This window comes from Hyperolius riggenbachi, chromosome 4 (genome assembly GCF_040937935.1).
Source record: "Hyperolius riggenbachi isolate aHypRig1 chromosome 4, aHypRig1.pri, whole genome shotgun sequence".
NCBI lineage: Eukaryota > Metazoa > Chordata > Amphibia > Anura > Hyperoliidae > Hyperolius > Hyperolius riggenbachi.
In genome coordinates this window covers 182,908,551-182,931,764 of record NC_090649.1, presented here as the reverse complement: position 1 = coordinate 182,931,764, position 23,214 = coordinate 182,908,551, and the positions used below count along the sequence as shown (strand labels likewise).

The 23,214-nt window shown below is 43.6% G+C and overlaps 1 protein-coding gene across 2 annotated transcripts in view; it reads left to right on the top strand.

The window, feature by feature from the left end:
- The window catches only part of ZMAT3 (zinc finger matrin-type 3), a 66,635-nt gene that overhangs the window by 32,274 nt on the left and 11,147 nt on the right, over window positions 1–23,214 (top strand). For both annotated transcript variants that reach the window (XM_068281055.1, XM_068281056.1), the window contains 2 exons: window positions 2,811–2,977; window positions 15,088–15,185. In XM_068281055.1, coding sequence (XP_068137156.1) covers window positions 2,811–2,977; window positions 15,088–15,185 — 265 coding nt within the window. The remainder of the gene's footprint in view (window positions 1–2,810; window positions 2,978–15,087; window positions 15,186–23,214) is intronic.

The following is a 23,214-nucleotide window of genomic DNA, read 5'->3' as shown; positions in this document are numbered from 1 at the left end:
ATGCTTCCGTTTGTTTTTTTCAGTTTTTTTGCCTGACTGCTCACTTTGTGTTCCTTTCCTCTCCTCTGGCTGTATTACTATTTATACATATACTCTTCTAATCAATTTTTGCATTTTGCTGTATCATGTGTTGTTTGTATCTTTTTCATATGCGTTTTATTGAGGGGAATACTACTGATTCCTCCTCTATTTTTTAGCCATACCTCCCTCCACTCTTGGGTGTGAGCCAAAGAGGGTGTGATTTGATTCACCTGTGTTGGGGGTGGGTTTTAGACCTTATATTCACTGTGTCTTTTTAACATGAACTTGTGCTATGATTAAGGACTTGTGAGTCCGAAACATGTCAGCTCCTTGGCTGTATGGCTTTTACCTGTATTAATAAAGTTGGGACTCGATTGAACGTAGGATTTTGTGCGGAACTTCTTACTTTCTTGCTGCATATTTGGGTCAAGTCGCCTGGTTCCAGCACTATCCTGGTGTCCGAGGTGTAGCGGAATTCACCTATTCGTTACCCCTTATGAACTGGTGTTACAGGATCCATCATTCTTATGCAGTTGTTACATGAAGTGGGTTTAATCCTGCTTTAGGTGAGAAATTAACATCCTAAGTGCATAATTGTAACGACCAATAACTTCATGTGTTTTCTTGACACTGTATCTGGAAGTATGCTGATAAGATGGTCACTTGGGACAGGATAACTTATGTCCTCATGGAGAAATCTATTAACCTGCAACCAATACTCATTATCCGTGGGGCAACACCTAATTCTGTGAAATAAGTTACTTTTTCTATAGCACCTTAGGGCAAGTGTCAGTAGTTCCTGGTGGAGTTTTAGCAAGCACCAGTGGGGTTAGATATGTTCTATGAACAACATAAAAACAGATTACCGTATATACTCGCAAGCAAGCCGACCCGCATATAAGCCGACCCAACGTCTACCAGAAAAAAACAGGAAAAAATGATTGACCCCCATATAAGGCGGGGATAGGAAATGCTGGCCGTGTGATCCCCCCAGTGTGTCCCAGTATAGCTAGTATAGTGCCCAGTATAGCTAGTATAGTGCCCAGTATAGCTAGTAAAGTGCCCAGTATGGGTAGGTAGTGCCCCAGTATAGCTAGTATAGTGCCCAGTATAGCTAGTATAGTGCCCAGTATAGGTAGTAAAGTGCCCAGTATGGGTAGGTAGTGCCCCAGTACAGTAGAGCTAGTATAGTGCCCAGTATAGCTAGTGAAGTGCCCAGTATGGATAGGTAGTGCCCCAGTATAGCTAGTATAGTGCCCAGTATAGCTAGTATAGTGCCCAGCATAGCTAGTAAAGTGCCCAGTATGGGTAGGTAGTGCCCCAGTATAGCTAGTATAGTGCCCAGAATAGCTAGGTAGTGCCCAGTATAGCGCCCCAGTATGGGTAAGTAGTGCCCCCCCCCCCCCCACGGCGCCGCTGCTATTACCTTAGCCGGCGCCACTTCCTCTATTCCCCTCTCCTGCTCATAACTAATTCACAGCAGCACTCTCCACGGCTGCTGTGATGATGAGGCAGGAAGCAGGAGAGAGCGCGGCTTCCTGTAGCGGCGATGTGTATCGCCGTTACTATGGGAACCGCTCTCTCTCCTGCTTCTGCCTCATCATCACAGCAGCCGTGGAGAGCACTGCTGTGTGAATTGATTACAAGCAGGAGAGGGGAATAGAGGAAGCGGCGCCAGCTAAGGTAATAGCGGCAGGGGGGCGCGGACCACATGACTCGCAAGCAAGCCGACCCCCCAACTTTTGGGCCACTTTTTGGGGGTCGAAAATTCGGCTTGCTTGCGAGTATATACGGTAGTCTAACTGCCAAGTTGGTAGGTTTGGTGAGACATCCTATGCTCAATCGGTTAAGCAGGCTAACGACTGTCTTAAACTAGAAACATGAGTACATTTACAAAGGGGCCATGCACATAGATTCGAAAAAAAATTGGAGTAAGTGGCTTGACTCTCAGGAGGTTGTGGATATGGAACTTGTGAGAGATAGACTTTTTTGGGGGAGTGGGGATTTGTAATGTATGGAAGTCACATACTATCAGTGTCCGCAGGACTAATATCTTATTCCACACTCTCTTGGATTGAAGGGGAGATTCCTTTTCCGTGTTTCATTTTTACATGTTATGTGAGTAACTGATGTAGTTTACCCATTTCTCCTTTATACCTTGTTCTTATTGTATACGCTTAAATTGTTCTTTTTGAACGTGTTACTGTAAATTTCTAAACGTCTGTTTGTAACCCATTTTATAGCATTACTTTTGTTGTATGTACTAACGTTTTTGTTCAATAAACCTTGTTTGAGAAAAAAAAGAAAGTATTTTTTAAATACAGGAGGAATGGCTGCAAGTTTAAAGGAGGGTGCAATAACTCAGTGCAAGTGGCAGGGTGGAAGCGTGGCCATAGTGTAAGTCAGAGGGGATTGGGTCAAATGCTCATGTGATGGAGGTAGATGATGATAGAAGAGATATGACTTTGCCTACTTTATAATGACAGGGTTGAAGAAGGTCAGGAAAGAATTAAATATACACTGGGGTATGGTGTGGGGTTAGCCTGGTGTAAGGCGATATTTTATTGAAATGTGTTGATTTCTTCCTTTACATTGGCTGGCTATATCTTGACTGGAGAAAGTACTAGTCGGGGAAGGGAGGGTTGGATTGAGGAATAAATCAAATGCATCGAAGAGGTGACCTGAAATGAGTGGGATAATAATTAAATTGATCATTTATTTTTGTTTTTCAGCAATAGATCCACACAGTACTTAATTAACAAAACAATAAATATCTGTTGTGGTTTCAGGTTACAGCTGGAAAGAGCGGGGGACGTGTGATTCTTGCTACAGAAAATGACTATTGCAAACTGTGTGATGCTTCATTCAGTTCCCCAGTGGTGGCCCAAGCACATTACCAAGGAAAGAACCATGCCAAGAGACTACGACTGGCAGAGGCCCCCGCCAGCTCCTCCATGTATGTTTGTATTATCCTCTGTGCAGAATTCCATTAGAGGACTACTGAAGCGAGAGGGATATGGAGGCTGCCATATTTATTTCCTTTTAAAGGATACCCGAAGTGATGTGTGACATGATGAGATAGACATGGGTATGTACAGTGCCTAACACACAAATAACTATGCCGTGTTCCTTTTTTTCTTCCTCTGCCTGAAAGATTTAAATATCAGGTATGTAAGTGGCTGACTCAGTCCTGACTCAGACAGGAAGTGACTACAATGTGACCCTCATTGATTAGAAATTCCAACTATAAAACACTTTCCTTGCAAAAAATGGCCCCTGAGAGCAAGAAAGAGATAAAAAGGGGAATTTCTTATCCTTGAGGGTCAAACTGTAGTCACTTTTTGTCTGAGTCAGGACTGAGTCAGCCACTTACATACCTGATATTTAACTCTTTCAGGCAGAGAAAGAAAAAAAGGAACACGGCATAGTTATTTGTGTGCTAGGTACTGTACATACCCATGTCTATCTCATCATGTCACATGTTACTTCGGGTATCCTTTAAGCAATGCCAGTTGCCTGGCTGTCCTGCTGATTCTCTGATTCTAATACTTTTAGTCATAGACCCTGATCGGGCATGCAGCAGATTAGGTGTTTTTTACGTTATTGTCAGATCTGACAAAAGCATGCTTGTTTCTGGTGTTATTCAGCCACTACTGAAGCCAAATAGACCAGCAGGACTGCCAGGCAACTGGCATTGTTTAAAAGTAAATAAATATGACAGCCTCCATATACTTCTCACGTCAGTTGTCCTTTAAGCATTATTATTATCCTGCTACCATTTCATCTTGTTCAGTTCTTCAAATTAGTCCTTTGCATGGCCATTACTTACCATCCTATCACAGATGATTAGATATTAGGCAGGATGGAGAATATCTTCGCCTTCACGTTGCTATATGAAAATGCCTTGTTTTGTTTTATTTTCTGTATGGCATTGTGGATATTGTTAAGGGAATTTTTTTTTTTTTGTAATGAGATCCCGTTACTGAGCTAAAATTGACTCTAACTGTTGCATGGAAAGTCCAGTTGTAAAATGTTAATTGGTTGTGCATGATTTCCCCATTAGTTATTAACTTGGTACTGAGAACTGTGATGGTGGGAGCTGCATATAAATTTCAGCATACAGCAGATAGTCACATTAATGGACAGAGATATTACTGTTTGGTTTCTTGGTACACTGAACTCTAATTTCTGCTCATTTTTTAAGCTCATACATCGATCAGCAAAAACATTATGACCACTGACAGGTGAAATTAATACAAATAATTATTATTATTATTATTATTACAATGGTACCTGTCAAGGGGTTGAATGTATACGGCAGCAAGGGAGCAGTCCGTTCTCAAAGGTAATGTGTTGGAAGCAGGAGAACAGGTAAGCATAAGACTCTGAGCAACTTAGAGCAGAGCCATAATGTGATGAATAGACAACTGGATACAGGGCTGTGGAGTCAGTATAAAAATCATCCGACTCCTCAGTTTATGAAACCACCAACTCTGACTCCAACTACGACTCCAGGTACCAAAAATGGTTCGGACTCCTTAGTATAATACTTACCAGGACTGTGGATTTGGTACAAAAATCAACCAACTCCCGAATCTGACTCCTCAGTTTATGAAACCTCCAACTCAGACTCCAGGTACCCAGAATTGCTCTGACTCCGACTCCACAGCCCTGACTGGATCAGAGAATCTGCAAAAATGTCAGGTTTTGTGGTGATTTATACCTATCAAACTTGTCCAAGGAAGGACAACTAGTTAACCACTGACAGGGTCATAAGTACCTTAGGCTCACTGATGCAGTCAGGGGAGTAAAGGTTAGCCTGTCTGGTCTGATCTCACAGAAGAGCCACTGTAGAACAAATAGTTGAAAAACACAATGCTGCCCATGAGAGGTGTCAAAGTACACAGTGTATTTCATCTTGCTAAATGTGAGGCTGCCTAGCACCAACCTAATTAAAATACCCCTCCTGAGCTTAGTCCACTGCCAAAAGTGCCCACAATGGGCACATGAGTGCCAGAACTGTACCATGGAGCAATCAAAGAAGGCAGCTCAGTTTGATGAATAATGTGTCCAAATTTCCCAGATGTCAATGCAATACAGGATCAGTGGGATGTGCTTGAAAAACAAGTCTGATCCATGGTCTCACTTCTTGACTTACATGGTTTGCTTTTAATTTCTTGGTGCTAGATACCACTGAACACCTTCACAGGTCTTGTGGAGTCTTATGTGTCAGAACTGGATTTGGGGCACAGGGAGCCTATGGCCAGAGGCAGCGACAAGGATAAGTTTAGTGCAGATTCTGTTCAGAAGAATTCAGAGCGAGGTTCCGAATTCAGAGAAGCCTAACACGACAACACTAGCTGATCAAATGCTGCTGGGTTCCATTGGCAATGTATGTAGTACTGGCATGGCTCATTAAGCACTGATGGTTGTCTTTCCTCCCGTCCTCACCAGCACTTCCAGGTGTGGCGTTCCTTGTCTGGTACGCTGAACTCACTGTAAGCCTGGTAGGTAGAAAAGACGCTTCTCTTCATGTGATACTTTTATTAAAGGGACAAATACTTGCTAAAAATGCAACGCAATGGCAGGCCACATAATATACAAAGCAAGATCTTCCAAATGCCACAAGTTGCCCTTTTGTAAGTACGTTTTTAACAGACCTTTATTCCTTTAAAGGAATACTTAAGTAAAAAAAAAAAGATTTTTACTCACCGTGGGCATCTCTCAGCCCCCTGAAGCTGTATGGTACCCTAGCAGCCTCGCTCCGATCCTCCTGTCCCCGCCGGCGGCTACTTCCGGGTTCGGCGACAGCCGCCGACAGGCTGGGAACACAAGTGATTCTCCGCGTTCCCAGCCACTATATCACCCTCTATGCTACTATAGCATATAACATATACGCTACAGCAGCATATAGGGTGATATAGCGGCTGGGAACGCGGAAAATCACTCGCGTTCCCAGCCTGTCAGCGGCTGTCGCCGAACCCGGAAGTAGCCGCCGCCAGGGACAGGAGGATCGGAGCGAGGCTGCGAGGGCACCATACAGCTTCTGGAGGCTGAGGGATGCCCCAGGTGAGTAAAAATCATTTTTTTTTTACTTAAGTATTCCTTTAAAGTATTACACAAAGCGTATCACACCAGACAAGGAATGCTGCTCCAGGAAGTGCTTGATCAGCCATGCCAGGGCTACATTCATGGCCAATGGATACTGACAGCTTGTACCCACAATGGCACGTTAAGTACCTGTGGAGGGTAAATATGCATACCAGGCGGATTTTGGCATTTAATATTGACATCCTGTCCTGGAAAGCTGCCGGTAGAAGAAATGTATGTTCAAAGTTCTCGATGTGTAAATCAGATTGTGGTCTCTCGCCCACCCCCCAATAATTCTAAGTTGCAATGTGATGAATCGGCACTGTATATTTTGTATAAAATATTACTTTTTTTAACAATAGTTTTATTGAAAAATTGAAACCACAGGAGAATAAATCGAATTATATATCGCATAAACATTGTGGTTCTAGGAGTGACCTATACAAACAGGTAAAAGTGTTGTAGGGATACAGTGCCTTCATCAGAAAGCTACTACTACAAAATTAAAGAGGAGTTGAAGGACATTGTTACTTAAAATAAAACTGCTATGAAAGTATCTTACGACCGTACATAAACTAAAGAAATAAAGGGAACACTTAAACAACACAATGTAACTAGGGCTGTGGAGTCGATACAAAAATCCACCGACTTCGACTCCTCAGGCTAGGCTTCAACTCCTTGACTCCGACTCTAATTTGCATATTACAACCTTGTTGATTGAAAGTATGTAACATGAAATGCAACTCTTAGCTGCCAACACAATTTTAAAAGACAACAGAAGTGAGAGGGATATGAAGGCAGCCATATTTATTCCCTTTTAAACAATACCAGTTACCTGGATATCCGGCGGATCTTCTACCTCTAATACTTTTAGTCATAGACTAAAACTAGTCCTTGGTAAGAGTACTTGTAGAAGGTATAGACAGGAACAAAGAACATCTATCAGGCACTAGGCAATGTTACTGTGGGTACATGTAAGAGTGATGTGCAGGTACACCTCTGTGTTCCATGTGCACAACATTTTCAGTGGATTCCCTGCAGCTTTGTGGGGAGTGCATATGTAGAGTATAGTACTACTGTGTAACAAAGTAAACCTGAGACAGATTAAATTAAAGTTTTATACATACCTGGGGCTTCCTCCAGCCCCCTTCAGACTAATCAGTCCCTCGCTGGCTGCGGGAGTGGCACGCAGCTGGACTGCGCTGACTGGCTGAATTACCGGGACTCATAGCAGAAGATCCAAGTGGCAGTGAAGGACAGCGAGGGACTGATTAGCCTGAAGGGGGCTGAAGGAAGCCCCAGGTATGTATAAAACTTTACTTTTCATCCATCTCAGGTACCCTTTAGTCATCAAACCAAATTTTAACAACATATCAAATTATTTGATTTCATGAGCAAAGGGAGTACATACATTTGCATAAACCAGCATCAACGCAGAATTATTTACATCTCATTGACCATCTCTATAAGTGACACAGCTACACATCAGGCTTTATTCTTATAGCATATATGTAATTTGGTATATATAAGAGATTCCTGTGTACACATCATATATGCAGTCACAATCAGATATGTATATCTGACTTTTTAAAATACGGAGACTGCTTTATTGAAGCAGCACAAGTAACGTTTTTGACTAAGCAGAGCTATTACTGTATATATAAATTATTTATGATGACTATTATCTGAGAAATAGAACATTTTATCATATTTTCTATTTTAATCACAGTTTAAATTAATTAGTAGTTGGAGTTGAAGCATTTTTTCCCGACTCCGGCTCCAGCTACCCAAAAATTGCTCCGACTCCACAGCCCTGAATGCAACTCCCAAGTCAATCACACTTTTGTGAAATCAAACTGTCCACTTAAGTAGCAACACTGATTGACAATCAATTTCACATACTGCTGTGCAAGTGGAATAGGCAATTAGCAAGGCATCCCCAATCAAGAAGTGGTTCTGCAGGTAGTGGCCACAGACCACTTCTCAGTTCCTGTGCTTTCTTGCTGATGTTTTGGTCACTTGAATGCCGACAGTGCTTTCACTCTAGTGGTAGCGTGAGACAGAGTATACAACCCACACAAATAGCTCAGGTAGTGCAGCTCATCCAGGATGGCACATCAATGCGAGCTGTGGCAAGAAGGTTTGCTGTATCTGTCAGCGTAGAGTCCAGAGCATGGAGGCGCTACCAGGAGACAGACCAGTACATCAGGAGATGTGGAGGAGGCCGTAGGAGGGCAACAACCCAGCAGCAGGACCGCTACGTCCGCATTTGTGCAAGGAGGGATAAAAGTAGCACTGCCAGAGCCCTGCAAAATAACCTCCAGTAGGCCACAAATGTGCATGTCTCTGCTCGAAACGGTCAGAAACAGACTCCATGAGGGTGGTATCAGGGCCACAGGTGGGGCTTGTGCTTACAGCCCAAAACCATGCAGGACGTTTGGCATTTGCCATAGAACACCAAGATTGGCAAAGCCCTGTGCTTTTCACAGATAAAAGCAGGTTCACACTCAACACGTGATTAATGTGACAGTCTGGAGATTTCGTGGAGAAGCTTCTGCTGCCTGCAACATCCTCCAGCATGACCGGTTTAGTAGTGGGTCAGGAATGGTGTGGGTGGCATTTCTTTGGGGGGCACACAGCCCTCCATGTGCTCACCAGAGGTAGCCTGACTGCCATTAGGTACCGAGATGAGATCCTCAGACCCCTTGTGAGACCATATGCTGGTAGGGTTGGCCCTGGGTTTCTCCTAATACAAGACCATGCTAGACCTCATGTGGCTGGAGTGTGTCAGCAGTTCCTGCAAGACAAAGCCATTGCTGCTATGGATTGGCCCTCCCGTTCCCCAGACCTGAATCTAATTGAGCACATCTGGGACATCATGTCTCGCTCCATCCACCAATACTACGTTGCACCACAGACTGTCCAGGAGTTGGTGGATGCTTTAGCCAAGGTATGGCAGAAAATCCCTCAGGAGACTATCTGCAAACTCATCATGAGCATGCCCAGGCATTGTAGGGAGGTCATACAGGCATCTGGAGGCCATAAACACTACTAATGCTTCATACACACTTGAGATAAAAGTCTTTGGAAAATGAAAGATCACAGACCAATCTTACCACCCTTCATGTAGTATGAGAGCCATACTCTACACAGTCTTTTCTATGGAGCTGCACTCCCCATCAGATAAAATCTTTGCAAGATGCTGCACACAAAGATGCCTGTACACACTCAAAAGATCATTATCTGCAAAAGATCTGTTCCTGCAAAAGATCCATTCCTGCAAAATGCATTCATAGTCTATGAGATCTGCAGATCCTCATACACACTTGGTTTAACAGACAATCATCTGCAGATCATCTGCAGATCAAATCCACCAGGATGGATCTTCAGATCTGCAGATGATTGCCAGATATGCAGATGAAGTCTGTTAAACCAAGTGTGTATGAGGATCTGCAGATCTCATAGACTATGAATGCATTTTGCAGGAATGGATTTTTTGCAGGAACAGATCTTTTGCAGATAATGATCTTTTGAGTGTGTACGGGCATCTTTGTGTGCAGCATCTTGCAAAGATTTTATCTGATGGGGAGTGCAGCTCCATAGAATAGACTGTGTAGAGTATGGCTCTCATACTACATGGAAGGGGGTAAAATTGGTCTGTGATCTTGCATTTTCCAAAGACTTTTATCTCAAGTGTGTATGAAGCATAAGCCTAATTTTGTTCTGTTTTAACCACTTGAGGACCACAGTCTTTTCGCCCCTTAAGGACCAGAGCCTTTTTTTCCATTCAGACCACTGCAGCTTTCACGGTTTATTGCTCGGTCATACAACCTACCACCTAAATGAATTTTACCTCCTTTTCTTGTCACTAATACAGCTTTCTTTTGGTGCTATTTGATTGCTGCTGCGAGTTTTAGTTTTTATTATATTCATCAAAAAAGACATGCATTTTGTCAAAAAAATGACTTTTTTAACTTTGTGCTGACATTTTTCAAATAAAGTAAAATTTCCTATACATTTGAGCGCGAAAGTTATTCTGCTACATGTCTTTGATGAAAAAAAACATTCGGTGTATATTTATTGGATTGGGTAAAAGTTATAGCGTTTACAATCTATGGTGCCAAAAGTGAATTTTCCCATTTGGAAGCATCTCTGACTTTTCTGACCACCTGTTATGTTTCTTGAGGTGCTAAAATTCCAGGATAGTATAAATACCCCCCAAATGACCCCATTTTGGAAAGAAGACATCCCAAAGTATTCAGGGAGAGGCATGGTGAGTTCATAGAAGATTTTATTTTTTGTCAGAAGTTAGCGGAAAATGACACTGTGACAAAAAAAAAAAAAAAAAGTTTCCATTTCTTCTAACTTGCGACAAAAAAAAAAAATGAAATCTGCCACGGACTCACTATGCTCCTCTCTGAATACCTTGAAGTGTCTACTTTCCAAAATGGGGTCATTTGTGGGGTGTGTTCACTGTCCTGGCATTTTGGGGGGTGCCTAATTGTAAGCACCCCTGTAAAGCCTAAAGATGCTCATTGGACTTTTGGCCCCTTAGCGCAGTTAGGCTGCAAAAAAGTGCCACACATGTGGTATTGCCATACTCAGGAGAAGTAGTATAATGTGTTTTGGGGTGTATTTTTACACATACCCATGCTGGGTGGGAGAAATATCTCCGTAAATGACAATTTTTGATTTTTTTTTACACACAATTGTCTATTTACAGAGATATTTCTCCCACTCAGCGTGGGTATGTGTAAAAATACACGCCAAAACACATTATACTACTTCTCCTGAGTATGGCGATACCACATGTGTGGCACTTTTTTGCACCCTAACTGCGCTAAGGGGCCCAAAGTCCAATGAGTACCTTTAGGATTTCACAGGTCATTTTGCGACATTTGGTTTCAAGACTACTCCTCACGGTTTAGGGCCCCTAAAATGCCAGGGCAGTATAGGAACCCCACAAATGACCCCATTTTAGAAAGAAGACACCCCAAGGTATTCCGTTAGGAGTATGGTGAGTTCATAGAAGATTCTTTTTGTCGCAAGTTAGCGGAAATTGATTTTAATTGTTTTTTTTTTCACAAAATGTCATTTTCTGCTAACTTGTGACAAAAAATAAAATCTTCTATGAACTCACCATACTCCTAACGGAATACCTTGGGGTATCTTCTTTCTAAAATGGGGTCATTTGTGGGGTTCCTATACTGCCCTGGCATTTTAGGGGCCCTAAACCGTGAGGAGTAGTCTTGAAACCAAATGTCGCAAAATGACCTGTGAAATCCTAAAGGTACTCATTGGACTTTGGGCCCCTTAGCGCACTTAAGGTGCAAAAAAATGCCACACATGTGGTACCACCGTACTCAGGAGAAGTAGTATAATGTGTTTTGTGGTGTATTTTTACACATACAGATGCTGGGTGGGAGAAATTATTTGATTTTTTTTACACACAATTGTCCATTTACAGAGATATTTCTCCTACCCAGCATGGGTATGTATAAAAATACACCCCAAAACACATTATACTACTTCTTCTGAGTACGGCGATACCACATGTGTGGCACTTTTTTGCACCCTAACTGCGCTAAGGGGCCTAACGTCCTATTCACAGGTCATTTTGAGGCATTTGGCTTCTAGACTACTCATCACGGTTTAGGGCCCCTAAAATGCCAGGGCAGTATAGGAACCCCACAAGTGACCCCATTTTAGAAAGAAGACACCCCAAGGTATCCTGTTAGGAGTATGGTGAGTTCATAGAAGATTTTTTTTTTGTCACAAGTTAGTGAAAAATGACACTTTGTGAAAAAAATAAATAATACAAATCAATTTCCGCTAACGTGACAAAAAATAAAATCTTCTATGAACTCATCATACACCTAACAGAATACCTTGGGGTGTCTTCTTTCTAAAATGGGGTCACTTGTGGGGTTCCTATACTGCCCTGGCATTTTAGGGGCCCTAAACCGTGAGGAGTAGTCTTGAACCCAAATGTCTCAAAATGACCTGTGAAATCCTAAAGGTACTCATTGGACTTTGGGCCCCTTAGCACAGTTAGGCTGCAAAAAAGTGTCACACTTGGTATCGCCGTACTCAAGAGAAGTAGTATAATGTGTTTTGTGGTGTATTTTTACATATAACCATGCTGGGTGGGAGAAATATCTCTGTAAATGACACATTTTTTATTTTTTTTTACACACAATTGTCCATTTACAGAGAGATTTCTCCCACCCAGCATGGGTATGTGTAAAAATACACCACAAAACACATTATACTACTTCTCCTGAGTACGGTGGTACCACATGTGTGACACTTTTTTGCAGCCTAGGTGCGCTAAGGGGCCCAACGTCCTATTCACAGGTCATTTTGAGGCATTTGTTTTCTAGACTACTCCTCACGGTTTAGGGCCCCTAAAATTCCAGGGCAGTATAGGAACCCCACAAGTGACTCCATTTTAGAAAGAAGACACCCCAAGGTATTCTGTTAGGTGTATGGTGAGTTCATAGAAGATTTTATTTTTTGTCACAAGTTAGTGAAAAATGACACTTTGTGAAAAAAACAATAAAAATCAATTTCCGCTAACTTTTGACAAAAAATAAAATCGTCTATGAACTCGTCATACACCTAACAGAATACCTTGGAGTGTCTTTTTTTCTATAATGGGGTCACTTGTGAGGTTCCTATACTGCCCTGGCATTTTACGGGCCCAAAACCATGAGTAGTCTGGAAACCAAATTTCTCAAAATGACTGTTCAGGGGTATAAGCATCTGCAAATTTTGATGACAGGTGGTCTATGAGGGGGCAAATTTTGTGGAACCATAAGCAGGGTGGCCTCTTAGATGACAGGTTGTATTGGGCCTGATCTGATAGATAGGAGTGCTAGGGGGGTGACAGGAGGTGATTGATGGGTGTCTCAGGGGGTGGTTAGAGGGGAAAATAGATGCAATCAATGCACTGGGGAGGTAATTGGAAGGGGGTCTGAGGGGGATCTGAGGGTTTGGCCGAGTGATTAGGAGCCCACACGGGGCAAATTAGGGCCTGATCTGATGGGTAGGTGTGCTAGGGGACAGGTGGTGACAGGAGGTGATTGATGGGTGTCTCAAGGTGTGATTAGAGGGGGGAAATAGATGCAAGCAATGCACTGGCGAGGTGATCAGGCCTGGGGTCTGAGGGCGTTCTGAGGGTGTGGGCGGGTGATTGGGTGCCCTAGGGGCAGATTAGGGTCTAATCTGATGGGTAACCGTGACAGGTGGTGATAGGGGGTGATTGATGGGTAATTAGTGGGTGTTTAGGGTAGAGAACAGATGTAAACACTGCACTTGGGAAGTGATCTGACGTCGGATCTGCGGGCGATCTATTGGTGTGGGTGGGTGATCAGATTGCCCGCAAGGGGCAGGTTAGGGGCTGATTGATGGGTGGCAGTGACAGGGGGTGATTGATGGGTGGCAGTGACAGGGGGTGATTGATGGGTGATTGACAAGTGATCAGTGGGTTATTACAGGGAAGAACAGATGTAAATAATGCACTGGCGAATTGATAAGGGGGGGTCTGAGGGCAATCTGAGCGTGTGGGCGGGTGATTAGGTGCCCGCACGGGGCAGATTAGGGTCTAATCTGATGGGTTACAGTGACAGGTGGTGATAGGGGGTGATTGATGGGTGATTGATGGGTAATTAGTGAGTGTTTAGAGGAGAGAACAGATGTAAACACTGCACTTGGGAGGTGATCTGATGTCGGATCTGCAGGCGATCTATTGGTGTGGGTGGGTGATCAGATTGCCCGCAAGGGGCAGGTTAGGGGCTGATTGATGGGTGGCAGTGACAGGGGGTGATTGATGGGTGATTGACAGGTGATCAGTGGGTTATTACAGGGGGGATAGAGGCATACAGTACACAGGGGGGGGGGGGGTCTGGGGAGAATCTGAGGGGTGGGGGGTGATCAGGAGGGAGCAGGGGGCAGTTTAGGGTTAAAAAAAAATAGCGTTGACAGATAGTGACAGGGAGTGATTGATGGGTGATTAGGGGGTGACTGGGTGCAAACAGTGGTCTGGGCGGTGGGCAGGGAAGGGGTCTGAGGGGTGCTGTGGGCGATCAGGGGGCAGGGGGGGAGAAATCAGTGTGCTTGGGTGCAGACTAGGGTGGCTGCAGCCTGCCCTGGTGGTCCCTCGGACACTGGGACCACCAGGGCAGGAGGCAGCCTGTATAATAGGCTTTGTATACATTACAAAGCCTATTATACATAGGGGCAGCGACGATCCGGGTGCTAGTAACTCGCCGGCGCTTCCGTACGGCCGGCGGGTTACAGCGCGAGGGGGGCGGAGCCAGTCGCCGGCGGCTGATCGCGTCACGAATGACACGATCGCCGCATAACCACGCCCGCAGCCGCCCCTGCCGATGGGCGTATTGCGGTCGTTTAGGCCCAGTCTTTGCCGCCGCCCATCGGCTGGGGGCGGTCCTCAAGTGGTTAAGGACATTACATCAAAGTTGAATCAGCCTGTAGTATTTATTTTCACTTTAATTTTGAGTGTGACTCCAAATCCAGACCTCCTTGGGTTGATAAATTTGATTTCCATTGATAATGTTTGTGTGATTTTCTTGTCACCACTTTCAACTATGTAAACAGTGAAGTATTTAATATAAATATTTCATTCATTCAGATCCAGGATATCTTATTTCTGTGTTCCCACAGTTAAAGTTCTGCCTTACTCTCTACCTGCTACCAAACAGCTACAGTATACAGTATGTGTGCAGGTAACATCAGAAAGAAATGTATAGGTTAGGCCAATAGACATCCATAGGTGTTGTAGGGTTCGGTTGATAGTCTACTAAAATATTTACATTTTATTTACTCTTCCTCACATAGTTAAATATTTGAGGCTACTGATAAACTAAGCACTGCTCAGTACAGATAATGTAATAATAATGTTTTGAAGTTTACATTGACTGTGGTACTGTATTAAATGGTGTGATTTGATGACAGGGACTCGGCAGAATGCAAGAAGAGAGCTCGGAAAGAAGGCAATGAGCATAAGATGATGCAAAATAGAAGAAATGTCTGCTCTCCTCAGAATAATACAGGTACTCTATTAAGATCCTTGCCTAGTTCAGTGCCAGGGGATACATCTCTGAGTAATGGCTTTGTGACACATACAACTGGGTACCTATACTCTTCAGTTCAGTGTTTGAATTTTGAATTGAATCTTATGAAGCACAGTTTATCCAGCTTTTAGTTATCAAACTTCTTAAAGCAGTTGTTAAGCAATCTATGCTGCCCCATGATATCCTTACCCGGGGCTTCCTCCAGCCCCTTGCAGCTGACCTGTCCCATGCAGCGTCTCCGTTCGCAGCCGCCAGCTCGGGGTCCCCGCCAGTGCAGAGGCCTTCCTCAAGGTCATCCTCTACTGCGCCTGCACGAGTGCTGCTGTCAATCAAGTCCGCAGCGTAGTGTGGACAACGTGGACTTGATTGACAGCGGCGCAGGCGCAGTAGAGGCGGTTGGCTTCTGCACTGGCGAGGATCCCGGGCCGGCGGCTGCAAGTGGAGATGCGACGTGGGACATGTCGGCTGCAGGGGGCTGGAGGAAGCCCCGCGTAAGTATATCATGGAGCTGCATAGATTGCTTGACAACTCTTTTAATGTGAATAGATTGTGCATGGAAGACATCATAATTATGCCATACATTCATTTTAATGTGTAAGAAATAGCCCATAAATTAATTAAAATGTGTCACAAACATGTCGTAAAAACATTGTAAAGCTTCATAACTTGAAAAGAATTTATTTTTTTCATGATAAATCTGTTCTGATTGCATAATTATCACTGAACCAAAGGAAGGTTTATTTTTCAGTGCCATATTTTTATGATTAATCATTGTTTGAATATAATGGGTTAATAGATTTTTTTTCCAATTAACATAACTGAAATAAACAGGAACTGAAAAGATTATCTCTCTTAATTAAACGTGTCTATAATGCTTGTGTAGAATGCCAGATTTTGTCAGTAATAGTTCTTAATCACAGTTATTTTAATGATATGGCAGACAAACCATATGGTAGACTCCTATTTCTTAATTGTTTGGAATGAAAAACAATTTATTTTATGCCTTTGTTTTAGTGTATTCTAAACTTGCTGAAGTGTAATCTTGTAATCCTGAGTCTGAAGTGTACTTTTCCAATTGGAATAAGAATACTTAGGAGAGCGTCAACATCTTTTACTGGAGTATTGTCTGTGATTACCATACACATAAACTGTTATTGCTAGGCCTGGAATCTGCTACGGAACCCTTGGTATGTGTAGAAAGGCCACCATTGTGTAGAAAGGGCACCTGAACTGACACTTAATCTTTAAAATACACATACCAGTGTATGTAGTATGGGTTGCTTATGTTTACTTGTCCTCCGGTTTGGATGGTCTTACCTCTGTTGTGCCACTCTCTGCCCCCTTTTCAAGGCTCTGATTGAAGCCATTTGCATGTAGGACTGGTTCACACTAGAGGGGATGGAAAACGGACATAGTTCACACATAAACCTGTACATTTATGGTCCAGTCTTGACAGTTTTGTATATGTTTGTATGGGTGTGTTCACACACAAAAGGTGTACATTTCCGGTCCAGTCAAGTAAAACTGATAGAAAACTGATGCAAAACTGACAGGACAGTACTGGACAAGACCGGAAATGTACAGATTTATGTGTGAACCAAACCTAAAGGCTTATCTTGCAGTGTATCTGTCTTCACATGTTGCTCCTTATGTTGTACTTCGAGACAGTGAGTAAAATGAAAATACCATATTAAGCAATTTTAATTACAGAGGCCCTGCTAGAAACTTGCCTGCATTTTTTAAAATTTAATTTAGTATTGCTCTAAAGCAGAAAAAAAAATAAGATTTGCAGCATTGAGCTGGGGTTACACAAGCAAGGTTAATCATTTGACAGCAAGGAATTTAAATTCCTTGTTAGCTGCCTCATTTAAAGTCCATGTATTGCAAATGGAGCTCACGCTGTAATGCGTACAGTTAAGTTGCTTAAAAGTTCAGTTTCAAATCTGATCTTTGCATTTTGAGCAGAAGCTGTAGGGCATCCAGCTAGTAGTGGCATGTCTGTACAACAATTGTTCCTAAACTTTCACCCTAAAATCAGGATCATTTTTCAGAATCAGAAGTGTTTATTTCGCCAAGTACAGCGTGAGTTATACCTGGAATTGATTTTGGCACAACAGGGTTGGTGGGTGTAGAATATACATTAGGTACAGTAGATCTATTCTACTGTATATACACACAGTACATACAAATACATACATTACATACATATAGTTGGTACAATGCATATACAAGACATAGAGCATTAAGCAGAGTAAAGGCATAGGTAGAACGATCCGTGAAGGTAGACCTAGGAAAAAGGACTCAGAAGTACTAGGAGGACATCCGCTGCCGTCTATGGCACCCAAACGCTTGTGCAGTGATCATTTGAATCAGATGCCCCCCAGTCTATCCTGGGGAAGAGAGAAGAAAGAAGGATAGTGAGAGAGAAGGTGTACAAGAGCAGTGGAAAGTGTTTCCCCCTAGGATTGCAGTGTAACCTGGCCAGTTTAGTGTCCTATACACAAACCTGATTTTTAATTTATTACACACAATTGATCCTATCAGAAGTTATTAAAATATAACCTTTATTAATTAATTATTTAAAAAAAATTTCTATTTGTTTTCATTTTATAATGCATTTACCAAGCCCAGATCAGGTCCCTAGTACTGTGTTGAGCATCTACACCAATTTCCAATTTTTAGTGATCCTGCTCAGAGACCAAATACTGGGTAAATTGCTTTTACTTGCTACATAAAAGTTAATAAACCCCCCACCAATCCGACATGTTTCGACCCCTTAATTGGGGTCGTCGTCAGGGAAAAAGTGCTTAGTGCAAAGAGTTGCTAGTGCATATAGAAAGAGAAAGCATTATATATACATTACAGTAAAGAAAACAAAGAAGAAGAGCGTGTGCTCTCCAGCTCTATCAGCATTGAAATGAATGTCTGCCTGTGCTGCCTTTATACTGGCCTGGGGGGTGGTTTCAATCATAGTCTATTCCACCCTTTTTTTTGTTTCTCCCATTGGTCAGGCTTCCTATCAATCATCATTCCTCCGTTTCCATTGGCCAATATATTCATTCCCATAGATCTTACTACAGCCACACATATGTATCTATAAACTCCAGACTACCTGGAGCATCTACTTACATATCCAACAAGAAATCCTCCAAATTTCAGGTTTCTATCGATGTCCTAAGTGTAAAAACGCCACACCGCGCAGTGTCTCCCATACAATAACACTGGAGAGTGCTGATTGGTAGGTTCACCCCCACATGATCATCACATGTTTTACTCATCCAATCACAGTTCTCCCTAGTGTTGCCATGGGTACAGAGGCTTTTCATTACGTTAAACTCCGACATAATGCGGAGTTTACGGTCACTCCCACTATCCTGCGTCATCACCCCACTCCTACGCTGCGCTTCGCAGCGTTGCCATAGATACCAGGGTACATCCCCAGTGTTTACTTGCGGCGGTTGAGCGTACAGATCCGCTCCGCCCCTCCGCTTCGCACTGGAGCGCATATTCCTCCTTCCTTCATCCTGTTTGCGTGTCACTGTCTTAAGGAAGTATCCTGACGCGCGAGCTGTCATCTTTTATTCCTCCTACCCACTGGCATTCTAGATTACAGTACAAATCCCATTTTTCATGTATTCCAACTCACTTCTATAGTTTCTTCACCTACTTAATCCATATACTTGATTTATATTATGTTATCACCTATAGTTTACCATATATATATTCCTGGCATAAAGGAGATTTATCATTATGGCTCACAGTTGTCCAGTCAAATATATTCATTACAAGGGATAAAAAATCAAGTTTTTATTTCTATAAATATCATTAAAAATAGAAGTAACATTGACATTGATGGGTTTACTGTTTTTTTATATATTAATAAATTCATTGCATGTGTGATCATTCAATCCACTGTCATTATATTGATGGGGTAACATGGTAATTCTCTTTATTAAAATTAGTAAGTTTTAGAGATCTAGATACATTGCATAGCCGTTTATATATTACTTTTTTTTACTTTTTAAATGAATGGGGTGTATGTAAAGCCTTCATTCAGACCACCTGGGTTCAAGGTACCCAGGCGGTAAATCCATTTTGCCTCCAGTTGACGCAATTTAAGGTCCAGGTTTCCCCCTCTAGGTCCCATTTTCCACTGTTGGATGACACAAAACTTGAGGCATGAGGTGTCCCCTCCATGAATTTCCCTGAAATGCCTCGATACCGGTGTATCTTTTGGATTCCGTATGTTACCAATGTGTTCCAAAATTCTTTGTTTTACTTGTCTAGTTGTCTCTCCTATGTATGTCAAATGGCATGGGCATTCTATTGCGTATATGACCCCTTCGGTTTCACAGTTAAAAAAATCAAGGATTTCATATACCTTCTTATTTTTAGGGGCCACAAACTCTTTACATACATTTACATTGGGACATGCCTTACAGTGGCCACATTTAAACATCCCCTTTAAAGGTCTATCAAGCCAGGTTTTTTTTATGTTCTTTTTTGAGACTGGTAGAAATGAGTGTACCAATTCATCTCCAATGTTTTTTCCTCTCCTGTATGTGAAATTAGGTGACCTCGGAAGTATCCCCTTTAACTGTGGATCCAACTGAAGAATCGACCAATGTCGACTCACAATTTTCTTAATTTCCTCTGATTGTGATGAGAACGTACTTTCGATTCGCATTTTATCTCTATTAGTATCAGTTTCCCTCTGTCTGGGGACCAATAGTTCCTCTCTTTCAGTTTCCTGTGCTCTTCTCTGTGCTTCCCTTATCACATAATCAGGATATCCTCTATCTTTAAATCTCTTCTGTAATGTGATACATTCTTCATTAAAACTCTGGTCACTTGAGCAATTTCTCCGTGCTCTAAAATACTGTCCTTTGGGAATTCCCCTTTTTAGGGGGACTGGATGGTGGCTATTCCAATCTAACAGAGAGTTTGTGGATGTTGATTTCCTAAATATCTTAGTTTCCAGTTTTCCACATACTGTTCTAGTAATCTCTACATCAAGGAAATTCAGGGAGTCTCTCTCAATCTCATATGTGAAAAACATCCCGATTTGGTTTCGATTCAAAAGCTGAACAAAGTCCACAAAAAGATCTCTGGGGCCGTTCCACAGAATGAACACATCATCTATGAAACGGCCCCAGAACAAGACATGAGATGTATAAAATGCCAAGTCCTCCGAAAACACGATGGTATCCTCCCACCAGCCCAGAAAAATATTTGCATAGGATGGGGCACATGATGTCCCCATCGCACATCCCTTCTTCTGTATATAGAACTTATTTTGAAACAGAAAGTAGTTATGAGTTAAGACAAAGTACAGAAGGTCTACAATTAATTGGGAATGTTCTTTAAGATGGATACTTCTAGTTCTTAGAAAGTATTCAACAGCTTCAACACCTATGTCATGTTTGATATTATTATAGAGGGACTCAACGTCTAGACTCGCCAGCCACACTTCATCCTGTATCGATATTCCCTGAAGTCTGTTGAGTAAATCCATCGTATCGCGAATATAAGAGGGGAGGGCCGTTACAAAGGGTCGTAAGAATTGATCCACATACTGACTCGTCCTTTCCGTTAAACATCCATTGCCAGAAACTATCGGTCGTCCTGGCGGCCTTTCCATTTTTTTATGTATCTTAGGCAATGAATAAAAGGTGGCTATTGTCGGATACTTTGTCAACATGTACATCTTATCCTTTTTACTCAGAATATTTTTCTCAACAGCCATATTGAGAAGTGTTTCCAGTTCTTTATAAAAAATTGTAGTTGGATTGCTGTCCAATCTTTCATAATTCTCTTTATTATTTAATATTTCCATACACATCTCAATGTATTGTTCTTTTCTCATCAAAACAACATTTCCACCCTTATCTGATTTTTTAAAAATCAAATCCTCATTTTTACTTAAATCTGCTAAGACCTTCTGTTCCTCCTCACTCAAAGTTTAGTGTCCTGTTTGGTTTGGTGCTGTAGTGGATCCGCGGCTGCTAGTCCGGAGGCTGTGAAGGATCCACGGCTGCTTGTCCGGCACTGTCTAGTAGGTGCCAGACCGAGGGGCTTCACAAGATCTGTGGCCGGCCCTGTGGGGACCAGACGGAGGGTGGCTGACTGGCGCAATGTAGCAGGTGGCTGCAAGAAGCTGTTTGTCTTGTCTTGGACAGATTGGTGAAGCAGGATCTGGCAGTTGAGAGGCCAGGAGGGTCTTAACAAGTTCTTCTGTGGAGGGCCTGGCTTTGGATGGTGGTCTGGCATCCTTGGGGACACCCCAGAGACATCAGGCTCATCTGAGTAGCAGAAGCAGTGCATGTCTGCTGGTGGCTGAAGTACCCGCGTCAGGGGTGAAAGCAGCTCCTGGGCCCGCAGCCCCAACCAAGTGGGTGGCAGCCGCTCAGCTGACCAGGCCCTGCTATGGTGGATGATCCTGCTCTGGATGGGAGTGAGCAATGCAGTGGAAGGCGGGCAAGCAACTGTAGACCAGAGGGACTGCAGCACTAACCTCTATGGTCCAGGCGTTGGAGCGGCCCTCCATGTCCAGAAATATGCAGAGAGGGAGTGGTGGTGGAGCAGCTGTGTCCTCACTCCATGCAGAGACCCGGTCTCTGGCGGCGGCCCTGGCTATCTCCGAGCGGCGGCAGCATCCGTAGAGGCGGTGGAGAGAGTACTGTTTAGGCGGTGCGGTGGATGTCCTGATGCCCCCTCCCCGCAGCAGAGCACGTGGGCGTGACTCGCAGCAGGGTAAAGCCACATGTCCTCAGCAGCATCTGGTTGCCCCCCTCTGTAGTGGCCGATCCTCCTCAGATAGTGGCAGTGAGACTTCCCGCTGACTATCATGGGCTGCAAAAGGCTTTGGGCAGGCAGTGGTTGAGAGAGGAGAGCATCCCCTTGCAGTGGTAAATGACCTGTTCCGGTCCAGCAGTCCGGGCTTGTGTGAGCACGTGGGCCTGATCAGCTAACCACACAGTCAGCTAGCAGTCTGAAGACCAGTAGCTGAAAATCATGCTCCCTTAAAGGACTTGCGAGGCCAAAATCCGGCCCCCAAATGTAAAAAAAGTTATCTACCTGTATGACTTTCTAAGGCACGGAGGACGCCGTCCGCGCCCTCCGTGCCGTTCCGCCGGGTCCCCGCCTCTCAATACGACCCCGAATGGCTCCCGACCCCACGGCCAGGGTCGGGCTCTGCTGCCTGTATAAAGATGGCCGCCGACCCTGGCCGCGGCTGCGCACTCCGCATGGCCGCTACTGCGGCTGCGCAGCACTAGGGCCAACCCCCCGATCCACGCAACAGGCTGTTTCCTGTAGCGTGGATCGGGGGGTTGGCCCTAGTGCTGCGCAGCCGCAGTAGCGGCCATGCGGAGTGCGCAGCCGCGGCCAGGGTCGGCGGCCATCTTTATACAGGCAGCAGAGCCCGACCCTGGCCGTGGGGTCGGGAGCCATTCGGGGTCGTATTGAGAGGCGGGGACCCGGCGGAACGGCACGGAGGGCGCGGACGGCGTCCTCCGTGCCTTAGAAAGTCATACAGGTAGATAACTTTTTTTTACATTTGGGGGCCGGATTTTGGCCTCGGAAGTCCTTTAATCAGCACATGTCTCTGCATCCTTCCCTGTAGATTAACAGGGATTAGGGGGTGAAAAAAGCAAAAAAAAAAGAAAGAAAAGAGAAAAAGAGGCCGGCGCCCTGTGGCCGTGGCTACCGGGGTGGCACCATCTTGCTGTCTGGATAAAAGATCATAAGCAAATGTTTTGGCTGACTGAAATTAAAAGTGTGTACGTAGCTTAATCAGGGATTTTACTGGTGACATGAATGAATGTTTGCCCCCTTGTCTGCCCATCTGCAGCAACCATTTACACGTGGCTATTACAGTTGGATTGTCCTTATACAGTGCATCCGTAAAGTATTCGCAGGGTATCATGTTTTCCACACTATTATGGTACAGCCTTATTCCAAAACAGATTACCATATTTTTCAGACTATAACATGGTCCTGACCATGA